Source organism: Gallus gallus, chromosome 7 (assembly GCF_016699485.2).
Source record: "Gallus gallus isolate bGalGal1 chromosome 7, bGalGal1.mat.broiler.GRCg7b, whole genome shotgun sequence".
Classification (NCBI taxonomy): domain Eukaryota; kingdom Metazoa; phylum Chordata; class Aves; order Galliformes; family Phasianidae; genus Gallus; species Gallus gallus.
In genome coordinates, this window is record NC_052538.1 from 16,389,632 (window position 1) to 16,408,168 (window position 18,537).

At 46.5% G+C, this 18,537-nt stretch overlaps 1 protein-coding gene and 1 non-coding gene across 6 annotated transcripts in view; both read left to right on the forward strand.

The window, feature by feature from the left end:
- Window positions 1-18,537, forward strand: part of CHN1 (chimerin 1) — an 80,505-nt gene that overhangs the window by 49,417 nt on the left and 12,551 nt on the right. For 2 of the 5 annotated variants that reach the window (XM_046943703.1, NM_001012952.2), the window contains exons 7-8: window positions 7,405-7,482; window positions 16,598-16,682. In XM_046943703.1, coding sequence (XP_046799659.1) covers window positions 7,405-7,482; window positions 16,598-16,682 — 163 coding nt within the window. Of the gene's footprint in view, window positions 1-7,053; window positions 7,912-16,597; window positions 16,683-18,537 lie in introns of those variants that run through there. The other 3 variants (XM_046943704.1, XM_046943705.1, XM_040703538.2) reach the window with 3 other exon arrangements.
- On the forward strand, window positions 5,765-5,864 carry MIR1570 (microRNA 1570). Its single transcript, NR_035055.3, has one exon. It is a non-coding gene; the product is annotated as a microRNA 1570 (primary transcript).

Here is an 18,537-nt window from a genome sequence, read left to right on the forward strand (position 1 = left end):
AGCTTACTGCTTAAAGATTTCTGGTGATTTTGCATTGCTGGAAAAGCCTTGGAGCATTTACTGAACTAAGTGTGACAATGGATTAGGTTTGCATTCAGATGTTTCTGGGAATTGCCCAATGATTGGAGTACCAAAGTGTTTAAAACAAATGCACAAAACCTTAGAAAACTATCAAGTGTTTTTATCTTTCATTGAGTGTAAAAGTCTTCAGTCTCTTAAGTGACAGCTTCCCATTCACTCCAGCCTCCAAACAGAGCTGCAGCCTGTGCTTGGAAACACACAGTCACCTTCATCATAGGCTGGTTGTAAGGCAGGCTCGCTGCTCAGCAGGCCAACAGGGCTGGGAGCTCACTGGGAAACTTTGTGGTAATCATTCAAAATGATTCAATTTTCAAATCAAGGTGTTAAGTTTGCTTCCAATATGCTGGTTTTGGCCATTTGATACAATAGTTCCTTGAGTGCTCGTCACAAATAAGAAATTCTAATAGCTATAGCTTCCTCTAGGGAAATGGAATGCTTCCTGCCTTTACACGAGAGTTTTCATGACAGAAGCATTTAAAAATGTTAATTAGGAAATTTAGAGGGAATAAATAGGAAAGATGAACCATATGTGAGAAAGGAGAATGAGAAAATTGGAACAATTGGAAATTGTTCAACAGAACGTAAAACAACGTTTGTTTGTTGTTTTTTTCTGAGTCTCTAATCGGGGATTAGATTTCATGGGTGGCAATAAACTGGTAATTTGACTTTGGGACTTTTTCAGAGTGTAAAGTCCCAAAAGTTCCACTCTGGTTTCCTTCATTGCAAGTTTCAAATCAATCCTGATTTAAATAGAGATGGAAATAGCAAGGAAACAAGGGGCCAACATGAGAGGCTCAAGGCTCATCTGAAGGATGATCAGCCTTCCTCATTTCCTCAGTCTCCCTAATTACACTGTGTAAAATGAAGATAGACCTTGACCCGCTGCAGTGGTGCAGCTCTGCCCGCAGACACAGCTGAACTTAGATAACTGTTAGTCGGGGTCTGCCAGAAGTGCTGATGGACATGTGGGATTACCACGCTTTGCCATTTTTCTGCAGGGAGGTGGTCTGGAGGTACGTTGAAGAAAGGAACTCTGACAGCACGTGTATCATAGCAACATAGCCTGTTCAGGAAGAAGTGGATGAATCCAAAATAGAGGATGTGCCAAAGGAACAGGTGTGGTCTGAAGTACAGAGGGTGTTTAGAAATTAATGAGCTGCGGTTTTCAGTTATAACATATATTGAATCATTCTAAATTGAATTACTATGTAGAACAACAGCAAAAAAAGTATTAGAAGCATCAGACTAATGTGAAATGAATATTAATGAATATTATACATCAGGTAAAAGAACATTAATGAGACATAAAAAGATATTTCTGTACTGCTTGCTTATACTATAGCAGTATCCGAGGCTCCCATTCATGAGGGATAAATTAAAGATAGCTAGTAAATGCAATGACAGAAGGACCCTGTGGGTTACATGAGTACCGTTATTCCCAAGTCTATGAATTTTCAGTTGCATGAAGTTGCAGGAGTTTATAATAAATCCTGCTTTTAACAATATGATTCTTAAACGGGTGTGAGAAAGAGGTTTTTAGCCACGGTCAACATTCCCTTGCTAGGAGACAGGCCAGATCCCATATCAGTGGGCATGATTAAGGTTCTTATGTGCCTTCTCTCTCTTAGGAAAACCTAGCAGTGTGGATCAGATAAGAAATAAATTATCATCAGTTACCTGTAGTTTCAAAATATTAGCCTGATGGTCTCTTTTGCCTTGTGATACTTACGTATAGCAATACAAAAAGCATTTGCCACTAGAATAATCCTCACGCAACTGCTGTTTTGCTTTACATTTTTACTATTATTGCTCCTGTACAGCACACTGTCTTGGGGCGTTTTTAAATTACTTGGAATTTATTTTTGGAGTAAGATTTGCCTTGAAGTGTCACAAGTCCAGGGATTTTTGCTGGAGCAGTGCCTCATTGCAGCAAGCCCCAGTCATGCCTCGGTCAGGAATGCACAGCTCCCTCAGGACCAGCAGGGCCTACAGGCAGCCTCCTTGCTCCACCAGCTGCTCATCCTGCAGTCCCAGCAGTGATATGCGTCACTTTGCAGCCCTGATCTGGCAGTGCCTGTGGGTGTAATGGTGGGCTGAAACCCTGTGAGTAGTCGTCCTCATCGCCTTGCCATGTTTTGCTGTTTACAACGTCCACCAGAACCACACACACACACAAAAAAAAATCCTGAACTTGTGTCTGGAGGAACTTTGTGTGTTTTATTTTTATTTATACCATTGCTGGAGCCATGGTCATGTACCAAAATATCCTCGTCCACTGGAAGAGAAATTGCTTGCCACTGAAAAGTGCCTTGCTTCCGTATCACTATCCAGAGAATCAAATTTTGTTTTTTAAGCTATCATACTTTAAAGCAAGCCAGAGATTCACGCAGACTAAACCTTGTTAAGGTTTTAACTACAAAACATTTCATTTTTTTTATAAAAACAGATTTAACATCAGTTAAAACATCTCAGTTTTATTTTAAACTTGTTTTCATTTCTAGATATAAAAATGCTTTACGTTAACCTGCTGTGGGAACAGTGTAAGGTGTTGTCATCACAAATAATTTTGTAAAGCCATAAAAATTTCAAAAATTGCCATTTCTTTAGCTTCAGAAAGAGTGTACTGGGGGAAAGGATCAGGTTGAATTAGGAACCAGTCCACTTGGAGGATTTTGTTAGGAAAACCAGAATTTTTCTTAGCGATAGCATTTCATCATTCCCCTGCATCTTCAGCCCAAACTCAGTAGTGGGTACTGCTGCCTGGCACAGGGGTTGCTTGCTGCACAGGGATCTCTGTTGCTTTGGTTGTTGTGTGAGCCTAGTTCTGTCTACAGGCCTTGTGTGTGTGGCTGGTGGCCAAGGGGCCTGCTGGGCCTTCCTATCACCTTTCTGAAATATCAGCACTGGGCTGAACTCTTCAATAGCATTCCTACTCTCTGCTCACACAGTTTACCTGGGGATGGAGGCTCTGCCTGGCATTACTTGTCCACAAGTTTGATTGAAGGTTTGATTTTCAAATATGTTGTTCCTTGAGATGTGTACAATAGGCTGCGATTCTCAAAACATGCGTGCAGTGTAACTGCTGGTCAATGTTATTATTAAATTGCATTCCTTAGAGGGAAGAGATTGTATTACATATAAAGTCTGAAACAATAAAGGCATTTTTAGTCATTGCAACATGAAAATACCATATGAGAATGAAAAACCTGCTGTGTGCTGCACACACATTTCCAAGACTGAAGAAAACGTGATACTGTGCTTGAGAGAGGAGCCAGGTGGTCATGGAAAGAAACACTTCTGTGCTGGAAATGCGTGCGGGGCTCAGGATGTCTGAGTAAGCCCAGCCTTTTTTAGGGCTTGTGAGATCAACCTGATGCTTCCCTCTTCTGTTTGTGTTTGTTTTTTTTGTTTTTTCCCTGGAGAGATTTCAGTTTATTCCTCAACAAATGGGAAAGGCATTGATTTGCCTTTCTAGAAAGATAATTTGTCTGATGTTGACTGAATTGTATGACTGGATTAAACTTGCATAATGTGACTTTCAGAGAGTGACTAATTGGAATTTACTGCAAGCCATGGATGACTTTAAAATCAATTCTGTAGAGTCTTCATAATAAGGCTTACTAATTGTGAGATTAGCACCAGAAAATATGCATACATTATCCAAATAACACGGAGAACAAATACCGCTCAAGAAAATAGCTGCTTCCACCACACTGTGAAGGAATGCTTCAGGGAGAAGTAAGGAATGCGGCGTCTCAGTAGGACCCCCAGACTGAAGCCCTGTTATGGCTGAGGTTTTAGGACAAATGGGAGTGCTTGAAATAGCAGGTTATGGTCTTTGGTTTTCTTTTCTTTTTTTTCCCTTTGCTCCATGTGTACAATGTGCAACCTCTGAACAGATGTCTTGTTTAACGGTTGTTGTGTTTCTGGGCTTGATTTTTTAATTTTTTTTTTTTACTGCTTGTTTCAGTTGCTAAAATGATGAGGGCTGAGAGGCTGCTCTGCTGAGATTGGCCTGCCTGTTATTTCCAGTCATTCTGTTTTCAGTTCATCTCAACCTTGTGAAGTCACGTCCTTCACTTATAAAGTCCTCCAGTCTCCCTCCTCTTGCAGTGTACCCAGAGTGTTGCTCCCTAAGCACACAACAACTGCACTGCCATAAACTAATAACAAATAACATAGCATTGGGACTTGACTTTGAGAAGTTGAATGGGGAAGACTTAGCTCCTCACATTTTTACCTCTGGACAACGGAAGCGTTGTGGGAGGCCTGTAGGTGGGCATGCAGGAGCCACAGTGGAGCAGGTCTTGAATCAAGAACCGGCCAAGAGTGTAGGTGGAGCAGCACGGGCTGACCAGAGCAGGAGAGTGTCAGGAGAGAAACTGCATCCTGCATGACTTGAGCTGAGCCGTGCCTGTGCTCTCAGTGGTGGTGGCTCACCTGTAGGGGCTGGGGCACCAGGAGTGCAGGAGCTGCTCCCTACACTGTATTAGCTCACGTGCAGGTAAGCCACGGATCTGGATCTGCCCAGGGACCCCCAGGGCGAACGGTTAGGTGTGTACATCAGCAATTTTGTATTCCAGTTCAGTTTTTGAAGCAAAGGAAAAGGGCTGTGCAAAGAGTGCTGTCTTGCAATGGCAAACCTCCAAAGTTAGGGAATGGCAGAAGAATGATGTTGTATGATGATGATGTCATCTGAAAGCAGTCGTCTGTGACTGCAACACTGGTTTCCGTTAGGGAAATATAGGTAAGAAATTGATAATGTTTTTTGTATTTTTTATTATTATTTTTTAGTGGCTAACTTTATGGTTTTCTCTTTATTTCAATCTAGGTTTTTGGTATGCACAGATACAGTGCAAGCAGTGCATGCAAGGGGCTGTTTGCTGTGTGTGTGTGCAGCATTCCTATATCTGTAAACAGCAGAAAATGCTTTGCACTGAACAGTAGGAAACAGATTTATGTAAAACCAATCAGTGGTCTTAGTTAGATTACTGTAACACAAAGCAATGTTAGAATTAAAATTCATAATCTTATAACTACTTTTCAGATTATAATGTGTTTTCATAATTAGAGCCGTGAGATACGACCTTTCCCTGTTGGGTAGTTGTGCTTACCCTTTTATTGGCAATCTTAAGATTTAATTTTCCAGGATCCAGAGATCGGTTTCTACTAACGTGACTCTGAAGTGCAATTGAAAATAAATCAGTTCTTCAGCTTTAGAAGGAAGAAAGCTGATAATTAAGGAATAAGTATGTCAAACAAACAAACCAACTCCACAAATATGCCCTCTAGCAATGACTGAAAGGAAAATTCAGAATGCTTTATCTTGCTTCTGGAGTGAAATGATGCAGGTATTAGTACAGGTCGGTTCTGATAGTAAATGTGCTCTGGAACAAATCAGCTGGGTTATTCCAACAAATTCAATCATCAAGGGGTTTATTTCCTAGTATGAAGTGTTTCTTTCCCTTTCCAAAATAAAAGGAGAGGAATTTGGGGTTTGGAGCAGGTGGCTCCTCTGGACTCACCCTGTTCCATGTGGACTTTCACCCAGTGTGGTCTTTGGGAATGAAACCTTGGAGTGCCTTGAGCTGGGAGAAGGCACTGAAGGAGCTCGGAGGCCCCCTTCCTCCTCCTGTGGCCCTGCTGTCCTCACACTTGTGTGAAGACGAGGTGGTCGGTTTTTGGCATCCCTGAGCGCTCTCTTCATTTTTCTTCATCTCCTACTGCTATGTGACACACATCAGAAGGGTGTGCAGAAGAATGTGAGAGAAGCACATCTATCCACCTGCAGCGGACACGAGTGGTTAAAAGCAAGCCATGCAGGCTGAGGTAGCCACTGGAAGATTGTCTCTTGGTAGGGAGATCGGGCAGCCTCCTGCGTGTGTCGAGGCACTCCTAAGGCCCGTGTATGAGCAGTTTTGTTCTATGTTTGGCCAGGGTCTGGATTATTAGCAGTTTACTTGCAATACAGATTAGCGGTTGGTGAAGCAGATAAGGACCGGGCTCTGAGCAACCTGATCGAGCTGCAGATGTCCCTGTTCACTGCAGGGGAATTGGACTAGATGAGTCGGAAGGGATCCTTAAAGGTCAAGCTATTCCATGGTATGTTGAACTTCAGTCTCTGCAGCTTGCCCCTCTGCAGGTAACTAAAGCCCAGGGGCAGGGTAGTGGTGGCTGTGCAGGGGAATGCCGAGGGCTGACGGCCCTCCAGACCCGTGCTGTACAGTGACACCGCGATCCAGCTGCAACGCACCGTTTCCATCCAGAAGCCTGCGACAAACTGCGCTTGTCTTTGGTTGTTACTGAGTCATGAGAGATAAAAATACCTCTGCTGCAGGAGGGAGAGCGGCTGCAGTGCTGCAGCCTGCGCCGAGCAGTGAGGGCTGCCTTCCTTCCCCAGGCGGGTTGTCACGGGGAGAGGTCCTTGTGGTGCCAACATGCGCAGGGGACGCGGCGGTCACCCCGTGCGTGGGTCGCTGCCATAAGACCAGCAGTGTGGTTCTGCTGCCCGGATGAGAGCTGTTCAGGAATGCGCAGCAGGTCCCTCTGTGGGTGCCGGTGTGGTGGGAGTCCGTTGGTGTTTTGTGAGCCCTACAGGAGGGCGGCAGAGGTCCTAGGCCTGTAGTGGGAGGGGGCACGGGCTGAGCTTCAGGTGACAGCTTTGCTCACAGCCCGCTGGAAGCGGAGGTCGTTACCTGACGTGAGTGTGACGAGCACCCTTTTACGTCAAGATCATTGGCAAAAGTTACTTTAGGAGAACGGGGCCGAGCACCGCCGACCGGGTCTGCAGCTCCCGTGCCCTCAGCGCCCGCACACCGGTGCCGACTCAGCCCCGTCCCGCCGCCCGGCTCCCGCCTGTACAGCCGCGCCCCGCCGGGCCCCATTGGCTGCGGGGCGGGGGCGCGGGGCGGTGCCGGCCGCACGGCTCTGCCCTACGCGGGGCGGCGGGAGCGCTCCGCAGCCGCGGCCGCCGGCGGACGGAGAGCTGCGGGCCGGTGCCGCCATGCCGGCGGGGAGCCCCCCGCAGCGCCGCGTCCCGCCGAGCTAGCCGTGCCCACAGCGGGCCGCCGCTGCCATGCCCCTCCCGGCGCCGTCAGAGCGAGCCTGACAGGCGGCGGCGCGGCCGGCTCTCCTCCCGTCAGTTCCAAAATGCCGTCCAAAGAGTCGTGGCCGGGGCACAGAGCTAATAGATCGGCGGTGCGCAACTCCAAGCGAGAGGGCCGCCAGCCCGATCTGCTGATAGCAGCCCTGGGGATGAAGCTGGGCGCGCAGAAGTCCTCGGTGACGATCTGGCAACCTCTGAAACTCTTTGCTTATTCGCAGCTGACATCGCTTGTCAGAAGAGCGACGCTGAAAGAAAACGAGCATGTTCCCAAATACGAGAAGATTCATAACTTCAAGGTAAGAAATTCCACTGCTTATTCCTCTTAAAGGTACCGTTGGGGGTTGCGTTTCACGTTGGGTTGCTGCGGTGTTGCAGCGCAGTCGTACATCTGCAGGCTGTGACTCTGGAAACTTACCTGCTCCCATTACATCTCACTGCCCGTCACAGCAGAGGGGCATCTTCAGAGCACTGCAGTGGTGGAATGAGGGTTCCATTGCTCGTTGTGTGTGTGTGTGAGATGCCGTGTGTCACATCCAGGTTATCCGTTCCATTTACGCTTGTTCAGTACCAGGAGATGCCAGCAGTGATGAAACCTGCCAACTTTTCTTTCCATTCTAGTCGCTGTAGTTCAGTGTTACTTATGATGATGTGATGCTGAAAAGTCGTTTAGATCTGATTAGAGGATTAAACAGATCTCAGTTTGTCGCTGGTAAATGGCTTTGGAGGTAAGAAGTATGTTCTGCTGCATCTGGACCGAGCAGATGGTCTGTGTTTCCCTTCGTGTTAATGAACTGAGCGTGACGAGAGGAGCGTGGCTGACATGGGGCTGCTGGAGCTGCTGACATGGGCAACTACCTTGTGGTGTAACCACATCTGTCCGGCCTTCTATGTCGCTTCTCACTGTTGTGCTGATGGAAAAAGCAAACAACAAATGCCTTTTGCGCTTTATTAAGTCATGTTAATGCAGCACATGCATGTTTTGTGTCTGCCTGTAGTAAGTGTCTGGTGAAGATTCAGTACCTCAAGCTTTGGCAGTCAGATAATGTGCAGTCCTGGTTTGTAAGGCTGAGTGAATTGGTGTCATCCCAAATTCCTGCAGCAGTCAGTATGAACTTACAGACAGGACACGAAGCCCATATTGTCATTTTGATGAGTTTTTACCCTATATAGCTTTTGCTTTTACCGACTTTAGGAGAAGAGGAAACCATTAATGTCACGTAGGTGTCTGATGACTGAATTAATTATGAATCTTTTAATTAGCTCAGATTCTCAATTTTCATTCCCATCACACACGTGTGCATGTGTGAATGCGCACATATGTGCATGTATGCATACTTACTCCAGGCTGCTGGGTTTTATCTTCTTCCTTCTGGCTTTTCAGTTCAGATGATGACAAAAATTGGAAGCTGTGGACGATCGGGGTGTTTTGTTGGACTTCTTCACTGAAGCACAGATTTCAAAACAAGATGCTATATGAAAACAGCATTTCATACGAGCTCTTGGCATGGACTAACCCTGCTGCCTGTCAGTTAAATGCACAGCCTTTTATTTTTTCATCAAGACCCTGAGTTGTCCTACAGATCTGAGGCATCTTGCAACTTTCATTTGTTCCTTAGAGTCTGAAGATGGTTCCTGCAGATGCCAGCAGGCAGTGGTTTCCCATGTACCACAGCCTGTGTAGGGTAATAAGTATTTAGTTTTGCAAACATCTCTGTTCCTTAGCTGCTTTCCTTTAACAGACTGAAACACGGCTGTTTTGAAAATAACCTGATAATTTTGATTTTCATTCATTTGGGTTTAGTTGTTGTGCGTGTGTTTGTTTGTTTTTACCCTGAAGCTGTTTCTGAATGGTTGTGTAGCTGTGAATTTTCCAGCTCTTGTTGTGAAACAGGCTGCATGTCTGATCCAAGGACATACGTACAGCACAGGCTTCCCATGCAGCTTGCTTTCTTGGTAATAGTCATGCTGTAGTTCCCTCACCTGGAGGGGTGTGCAGCAATGTGCTGAGGGCGTGCTGCTAAGTGTGGCTCCTCTTCTTTCTGTGAGGAATAACTGCAAGCCCTTCAGGATGATTGCATGATGGACTTCAAATGAATGACTTGTGTGCTTCTTTGCTTTATTGTTCTTCACATCTGTCCAAATTTTCTTCCTGCATGTAAAGATGTCACCCTTTGCAATGCCTCAGTGGGTGCCCTAGGTTGCCTGTCAAGCAGAAAATGTGCGACCCGTGTAGGAAGGAAGGAAATGGCAGCCCCAAAATCCTTTCTGGGCCTCTCTTTGGTGGTAGACATTTGAAACAGGAATCAAAGTGAAGGCGTAGGGAGGGCTCGGCTGACCAGAAGCAACTGCTGTCCCCAGGGCCCTGCAGCAAGGAAGACACTGCTCTGCACCCCTGCAGCCCACGTTCTCTTGGCAGTGCAGGCATGAGGCAGTATGAGACCTGACCCTTTGCCCAGCTGCTGCCTGGACCAGTCATGTTGATCAGTCAAAGAAATGACCAACTCTTAGAGATGCTCTTACACTGGAGGTATTATGGCATCTCAGTGGAGGGAGGAGGAATGGAGAACGGTTAATGCACAGCAGCCAGTACTGGTTTCATAGAGTAGAGGAGATGGCAGCAGGCACCCAGGAGCAGGTCTGGGCTTAGGACGTTGTGCTCCCTTGGCCACCTGTGCGTATTCCATCAGTCACCTCAGGCTGTGATGGCATTTGCAGGAGTTTTGTAGCTACTGACAGCCCCAAGCTCAGATGCCTCATGCTCTGCAGAAGCCAGAAGGCATCTGTGCCCATCAGAGCTGGGCTGAGCACCGCGTCTCCGTGCATCACGTTCCCTAGCATGTTGTCTTAGTTCTTTTTTGCTCTTCATTAGAATACGTATGTCTCCAGAAGACTGCTTTTCACTATCTTTCTGTGCAGTATTGATACTGCCACACTGTTCCTTCATCACTATCTCACTAATGCCCAAGGCAGCACAGTCAAATTAATTACAGTAAATAACACTTGTAAGGCTGCCTGGTAGATCAGTGAACATTCAGAACACAACTCCCTTTCAAACCAACGCTTCTTCCAGAGAATAGAGGTGTTTTTCCACTGTTGCTTAAGCCACACCATTAGGATAGTCTTGCTTGTTACGGTTCATCTCTCCGTGCTGAAGCAGCCTCCTGAGGTGACCCCTTTGGCAGGGTGGCAGAGCAGCCCCTGCACATGTGAGAAATGGGCTCGGTGAGGACCAGTGTCTGCTGGAGGGACCTTGCCAATATGGAGGGACTCAAACATCGCTTTAATAGACAGACTGCTGCTACTAACAAGAGTCATTTGTTTGAAACAAATACGCCAACCTGGCCCAGAATTTACCCATGTAATTGCATCTGTGCTAGGTGTTTGCTGGTGCAAAAAGCCATAACAAATTGCTTCCATGCCAAATCACATTGTTCTAATGAGCTGCTCCTGAGAGCCGTGCCTAAACACTGGGAGCCAGCAGGTGGAAAGTGCAGAAGAAATGCCGCAAGGAGACCTGAAACCGTAACAAACCTTCACTGCATTGAGCAGAGAGCCATTTTTGTGTGACTTCTGACATGAACTCATTTCTATTCCTGATCTTCCAAAAAGTGGGGCAGATGCCAATTTGGGATGCGTTGGTCGGTCTCCACCAAAGAGAGAGTGCTGCTTTTGATGCAGCCCAGCCCTGGCAATGAGAAGATTTTTCAAAACATCTTTAAATGAGTCACTGTGCTCGAATGAATATTCAGAAGGAGAGCTGGGCGCCGCTAGCACAGTCCCCGGAGAGAGCCTCTGCACGTACTCAGAGATAAGAGAGCCTCGGGAAATGGGGGGTTTCTTTTGGGCTCCTGGTACTCGGGGAAAACATGTTCAAAGGCAGTGGCAATATCTGCAGAGCAGAACTGGAGAAAATCCTCCACGAAACTTCTGAGAAGATCTTGTCAGCTCTGTGTAGCTGCTTCTGAAGCTCAGGGTGCGTTATACGGCAGTTCAAGCCAGAAAAGCTTTTAGGCATGGATGGATTTCGTTTTTTCCTCTTATGGTATTTATTTAATGTTTCTTTTTAGCTTTTTTTTTCTTTTTTAAAGCCTTGGCTTTTCTAAAGCAGATTCCCAATAGTGCATTATTATTTAACCCTCTCTGCTTTCTGAATGCTAAGCCGTGAATTCAAGATCTGCCTCTGTTTGGGGTTTTGTTGTATTTTTTCTTTTTCTGAATCCGTATCTCGGCTGTAATTCCATCCCACCTTACTGGTAGCTTTCTCAGTCATTAGCTGTAGCTCTTGTGGGTCTCCCATACACACGGCCACAGGAGCAAAGCAGCCCACGAGTGGCAAGGCTCAGAAACACTGAAGGGACTGGGCAGTGCCTCCAGGGGCAGGGAGCACTGCTTCTGCTCTCGTCAGTGCTTTTGCCTCTAAATTAAATGTAGCATCCATGCAAAATCACTTCTTTAGGGATCTGTTGAGGTTTTGTATTACATTTATGTCATTACGTGGAGCGTATATGACATGTATATATACATACTATTTCAAGTATAAAGATTGTATTCAATTTTCACCTATAGTTTCTGAATCTTGTATATAGACACAGGTGTTAAGTAACCTAGGCCTAGAATGAAATAGTGTTCTAGGCTCTAGATATCAATTTTAAAAAAACCAATCTGCTCTTCCATTCAGAGGGAAGGCGATCAGTTTCGTTGCATTTACAAGGCAAAAAGCACACAACCCGCTACTCTCTCTGCCATTTCTTGCCTTGTCTCTCTTAGAGCAGAACCCGACCCCATTTTCCAGTTGTTCTCATTTCTGCTGACATGATCTGCACAAACCAGGAAGTCAACGTGACATGACAGCGCTTTGGGCTCCGGGTGAGTGAGGGCTGGGAGGAAGGGCTGCCTGCTCAGCACTCATGTCTATGCCCACTGCCCATAGCCATGCTATTTATACTTGATGCTCTGAACCGCAGCCTCCTTCTCTAGAGCTGCTGGATGAAGTCATTGGCCCAATCCCAGGCTGGCTCCACATGTGTAGCACCACAGCTGGGTTAGGCAGTCAGCTCGGCTTTCGCTGGTTCATTGCAGTATTCTCATTACGCTCATTCCTGCTGTACCTTCACGTGATGGTGAATTATCTTACAGCTGTGCTCTGCCGTGCGTGTTGTCATGGCAGTCTTCTTGTTTCTGAGATTACTCAGCAGCAGCAGCGTTTGCCTCGCAGTAGGAAAGTGGTCTTCTGTAATATTTGGAATGCTCGAGACCCTTGTTTTAGAGGGCCTGTCTGTTGTTAATATATGCAGACACTGAGTTGACACCTTGGCCAAATCAATAGTTGAGGCAGTTTGTTTTCTCACTGATCTCTCTTCTATGCCCTTCACATCCAGGCATCCTCTGTCTGTACCTGGGGTGCATACAGAGGGCATGCCTACTGGGTGCCAGCGTGGGTACGCCCAGTGCCTGATGGAATCTGCTGTGACTGAGGAGACAGACGTTAATAATACAGGCTGAGTTATCGTTTTAATTGAGACTTACAATGTCTATTGTATCCAATTAAAAGCTTGGTAGAGTCCCAACAGGCAGAATTCAGTTGATGGAATTGCAAATCAGCGAGGACCACTGAGCTGACAGGCTTCATCAGCAGCGCCCCATGATCCTTAGGTGTTTGTCTGAAAGACACTGCTGTAGCCAACAGAACTGCACCTTGGGAGCACCATGCAGCACAGGTTCCTAGTGTGCGCCACTTCTCAGCCCCCAGCCAGCTCGGTCTCCTCCAAGAACCAAGAGGGCCGTTCAAAGCAGAGGGCTCTGGAAGAAGGTAAAGCTGCAATACTTTTTCCATCTTTTCTCTAGTCAATATCTTTCATTCCAACATAGATGATGTTGCCTGGATTTTCCAAATCTCATTCTTCTTGCCAGCAGCTCAGTGTGGAGGGCTATGGAAGAGGCTACGCTACTCTGTTTGGAGCATGGGTGCTGATGGAGCTGCTGTCCAGGGAGACCATGGCAGACTGTAACAGGGACGGCTTTGTTGTGTGCTGTCAGTGAGACTGTTTTCTGAGTTCAGTGTTTATTTTATGTATACGTAATTTGTCAGATCCAGCCTTGCTTTCTGCCCTGCTAAAGCTGTGCAGATCCGTCCTGTTCTTGCACGTCACATTTCCACAGCACTTTGCTGATATTCTCTCGCTGTCTTGACAAGTTATATAATGCAAGTTGCCCAGTTTTGAATGCTAATTATCTGCTGGCTCATTCCTGGCTTTCAGATAACAGCCAAAGAACTGCCCAGTAAAAGCAGAAAGCATAAGAAGTAAGTGGGTTTATGTGGTATGTAGGTAACTTCAGCAGTGACTTCTGTAGAGCCTGAGAATTATCGGAGATGTGCTTGAGGAGCTCCCAGCTTGTGGTATAGGCTGTTGTCAGTCATCAGATCATTTTTTTTTATTATTATTTGCTTAAGTTTGCCTCTTTTTATAAGCAGTATTTTAATTAAACACCAGAAAAACCCCAAATGATATTCTGTAACATACACGGTCACTAATCACCAGAGGTAAGATATTTTTCCCAGCGTGTGAGAAAATGTCTTTCAAACCCAAAAAAGCACTCTCCTCCTACATGAGATCCCAGTCCTTTTTATTATACCTTGCTGTCGCTGTGGGAGAGTTCAAAACAGAAACGCCAATGTGAGGTTCCCTTATTATCCTTAGACTTGCAGGGCAGCCTAATAATTGGATTTTATCTCCGTTTAGAAGTGGGTATTTTCCTTTAAAATGATCTAGAATTAGATTTTTCTTTTAAACTCACGCTTGAAGTCTTGTGGAAGGAGGGAGAGAAGAGGATTTTTGGGACGGGAATGAGAATGAAAGATCTGGGAGATGCAAAGCCCAAGCTGACAGTTTTGTACTCCCACATTTTATAAGACATCTGCACGTGGCACATGCTCTTTTTACAAGGGGAAAGACACACCTTATAATTTAAGTCAGGATCTCTGGAATTCTGCTGGGTGTGTTGTCAGAAAACTTTCTGGAAAGGCATGTTTTAGTTTTGAAATAAGCAAGTCACTTGGCAGGTTTTTAGAAAGGGGAATTGAATGTGAAAATCAGAATGCTATATTAAAGGGTCATGCAATAGACTCAATATTGTTTGCAGGTGCTGGCCCTCTTGCTAGCAACGGGATGCTAACATTCCCTTCTAGCGTGCTGCCTGGCCCTGCTCTGCGGTGTGAAGCAGTCCGAGGGCCGTTCTGGCCTCAGAAGACCACTTTATGCTGTTTTCTGGCATGGTTTACTGCCTCTGATTTCATTTCCAGCGGTCTGTGCGTTCAGCCTGTGCAGGGCCGGACCTCCAGTTCCTCTCCGTGGCAGTGGGAGGTGAACATTCTGGCACCGCTGGGCTCTGTGCAAAGGCAGTAGTGCTTCCAGACACCAAAAGAGGCGTCAGAGTTGGTCCTGCAGGGTCGCATACACCACGGGTGGAAGGGCACCATAGGCCAGAGGGACCCTAGTTAATGTTGCCTGGGAACCTCCCCTGACATGTCAGAGGAAGGTCAAGGCAAGAGAAAGCATTACAGAAAATAGAAAAACCCACCTGTAGCTTTTAATTGTTTTAATTTTGCATTCTGAGTAATGAATAAGGAAGTAATTTGAATGGGACGGGGTAAAGCTAAGCAGGCTTGGGACAAATGTTCACCTGAGAGGGTAATTTGCTAAGGAAATGTTACCGCAAGGCACTGCAGTGTTTGCATGGAGCCTGGCTGCGTGGGACGAGAACAGTGATCCCGAGACAGTGATCCTGAAGGGCAAAGGCCGGTCTCCATCCAAACTCGTGAAGGGAATGATGGTACACTGTGCTAGTAGGAAAGAGGGGAGCAGAGGGCAGCCTGCCTCGTCCCTGTTGTTTTGAGTTGCTTCTGGGTCACGGCAGCCACCGTCACAGGGACAGGCAGCCTGAGCCCAGCCTTGCTGGTGACTGCAAGGCAGATTTTGTTTCCTGCAGAAGCTGTGTTAGTCCCACAGGCATTAAAGCACAGCGTTTTGCTTGAGGAGATTATAATGTGCTTATTCTGAGAAGGGAGGGCTGCCAAAGACCTGCAAAAAAGGCAGGGGGCTGAGGAAGAAAGCCAAGAGGATGTGGGTAGCGCAGGTGTCTCACGGAGAAGAAGGTGTGAAAAATCTCTTTGTGTTGAGAGGGAATAAGAAAATAGAGATTGCAGCTGCTGACAGTCTTGTCATCATCTGCTTCACGGGAGTCAGCTGGAGCTGTGAGAAGGGAACAGTTGCACCTCCAGAGTTGGGGGTGGCACTGCCCTGCTGGGCTGGGGGCACCCAGCACCCCGCGCCCTGCACTGCTTCCAGAGGTGCTCAGGGTGAGCAGGGCTGGGAGCCACCGTGTGCCTTGGGGAATTGGAGAGCAGAGCAGTGCACCAACCTGCCCGCTGCCACTGCTTGGCAGGCAGCAACTGCAGGGAGGTCTGCAGCCAAAGCAGGACCTCGCCTGGACCGCTGGGCGCCTGTTGGACGTGAGTGTTACCTGGGGTCCCGCTGCTGGGTGCACCTGGTGCAGGGGGTGCTCTCTGCCAAGTGGCTCTGGAGAATTGACTGAGTTAAGCCTTGAGAATGTTTATTGTATTTCACTGCAAATTTCATTACTGTATGATTACCAGTTTCTTGCAAGAATGCAAACTCTAGCACACTGGCTAAGGAAGCCATGGTTATCTCTGCAAAGCGTCCCATGGTCTACCACAGCAGGTGCTTTATCAGAATAAAACCCAAAGTAGTTCGTGGTGTCTGCAGGATTTGCAGCTCACGTGTGAGCCAGGACTGAAAGCAGCATTGGCTTTTTCTTCCCTAGCTTTGTGTTTCTTCCTGGGTCAGTGGGTTCTTGTTTTCACTTAGTAGACTCATTTAGGTTTCCAATATGTGGCATTAGTCTGGAGAGAATTAATTTCCTTTCAGAGCTGTTTTGAATTGGAAAGCCCTCGGGCCGTTCCTGGGATGTCTGTGCAGCGCTGGTGCTTTGCCAGGCAGGACGCTTCCACCCAGGACTGCTCCAGCACTCATCACCCTGTGTGTCCCTCATGGAGGTCATCACGGACCGAGGGGTGCCAGCAGACGGGGTAGGAGCACCATCATTGCTCATCCCACAGCACCACAGAGTGAGAGCAGACCCCAACCCCAGCTGTGCTGCTCCAGGTGGTGCAGGATGGGCAGCACCTTCCCACAGCACTGCAGGCCCCTTGGCTGTTCAGTCATTCGGATGTTTCTTTCTTCCTCTCCTGCAATGGTAAAGAGAAACTTCTAGTGAATGGGTGCAGTGCCTTCTAAGAAGAGGACTTCTGGCTCGTTGAGACGCATTGGTTTTGATGTCTGTGAAACAGTTGAGTTATTCTCTGTAATTTTCCTTTCTGCTGCTGTCTTCCAGGTGCACACGTTCAGGGGCCCGCACTGGTGTGAGTACTGCGCCAACTTTATGTGGGGCCTCATTGCTCAGGGAGTCAAGTGTGCAGGTAACGCTCATTCCCTCTCCCTTACCTGAGTCACCCTGATTGCGGTCACTGTTCTATTTGCAGCCTGTTTCACCATACACCCATGTGGCAAGGGTGTGATCTGAACCCTGCTGAGATACGAGGAGACACGCTCCCTGTGCTGCTGAGGGTTTCAGGTCTCCGTGTCGGTAACAGCAGAGCACCTCTTGTGTTCCTGTGGGGAAACGGCAGCAGTTATTGGTTTTGTTTTTTAGTTTTCATTTCAGAATGGGGGAGAAAATTGGTAGACGTGTTCTTTACCTTATCTCCTTTATAATGCGTTACATTTACTGATAGATGTCAGAGACTCACCGAGAATCTTCATATGCAGGGTGGGCAAGCGGCAAATTTCACATTGCAGTTATGAAATGGACACTTGGGTTCATTTTCTGTCTAGTGCAGTGGACTCACAGAGTGCCCTAAGTCATGTCCCGGGCCTGCAAACTGAATACAATAGTAAGAAAGAGGATGATGAATAAGGGATGCGAACAGAAACGTTGCATAAGAGTGCAGGTGCTGATATAAATGTGTTACACACGTGGCTGTCACTGCAGGCATTTCTGGGGCTAAGCCTCTCCAAAGTAAAACACTTTAGCAATTTTATGGATGTGAATCTTCTGAAAAGAAAGGACAGTCAGCTTTTTTCAAAGGCAAAAAAGGATCAAAGTGATCAGAATAGTTTACTGAATTTAAAAGTATCTTGTGACATTCTAGCAGCCACATTTATGTAAGTGGTGCAAAGAAATGTTGATGTATAAAGACCTGCATATGTTGCCCTGGAAACTGAATTTTCAAGCTAATTTAAGAAATCTGCTTTTCTAAAGCTTTGTGAAATCTTGTCTCAAGCAAGTGATGGAGCTCTTCATCACAGAGCTCCCAAATAAAATAAAAATTAATCAATGGACAAATGGGATTGGCATCTTTTAAACTCTTTCCCCCAGAATTAGTATAAACACAATATTCTGTCATTATCAGCAGATCCGCACTGTCCAGAAAGCAGTGCTGATTTAAGAAATGGTTGGGCAAATCTGTTTTTCCTTTCTTGATATTCCCCTCTGCTCAGTATGTATTGCAGCCACATCCTACACTGCTGCGTTAAGACAAGAGTCTACTACTTCTCACTGCTCTTAATGTTGCACAGGATGTATGTGTGGTGCTAGAAGAGAAAGAGGAAACGTGATTTTGTTCTTGAGTCACTTTCTGAATAAGGCATTTATTTTTTGCCCTCACATGGGCCTGTCAGTGTGCCATCTTCCTTTCACACCAAGGTAGAGTGCAGAGTTTGGGTTTGTAGGAGCAACACACTGGGCGTTTTGAGCTGAAGGCTCACAGTGCTCCATAGCAGTGTGAAATGAACAATAAGGTTGTTATCATTAAATCTGAAGTGTTTGTGATGCTTGTGTATATCTAAGCACGATGGAGCAGATCCTCTGGTTTTACACAGATTTCTCTAAAAACTTCTGAGGAACGGTTTTCTTTCCTCCTTATGGGGATGGTAAGGAGTACTGCCTGCCTTCTTTTTTCCTCCTTGACAGTCTAGAGGAACATGTATGTATTAGACGACTTCATAGTTTCAGAAACTGTAATTAGGGCTTTCTGTCTCGTGTAAGATTTCATGTTGGTGTCGGTAGCTTCCAGCACCTTCGATGACCTTTTCCATAGTTTAAAATCTCACTTTGTACAACCACTGTTGCTGACTGATGGGTGGTCCAGGTGCTGCTCAGCCAGCCCTACAGCCACTGACTGGCAAACACCCTTTGAGCAGAGGTTGAATCTCCTGTGTGGAGATGACTTTGAATTCCCATTCAAAGGGCCTGGAGAGCCACCACTGCCAGCA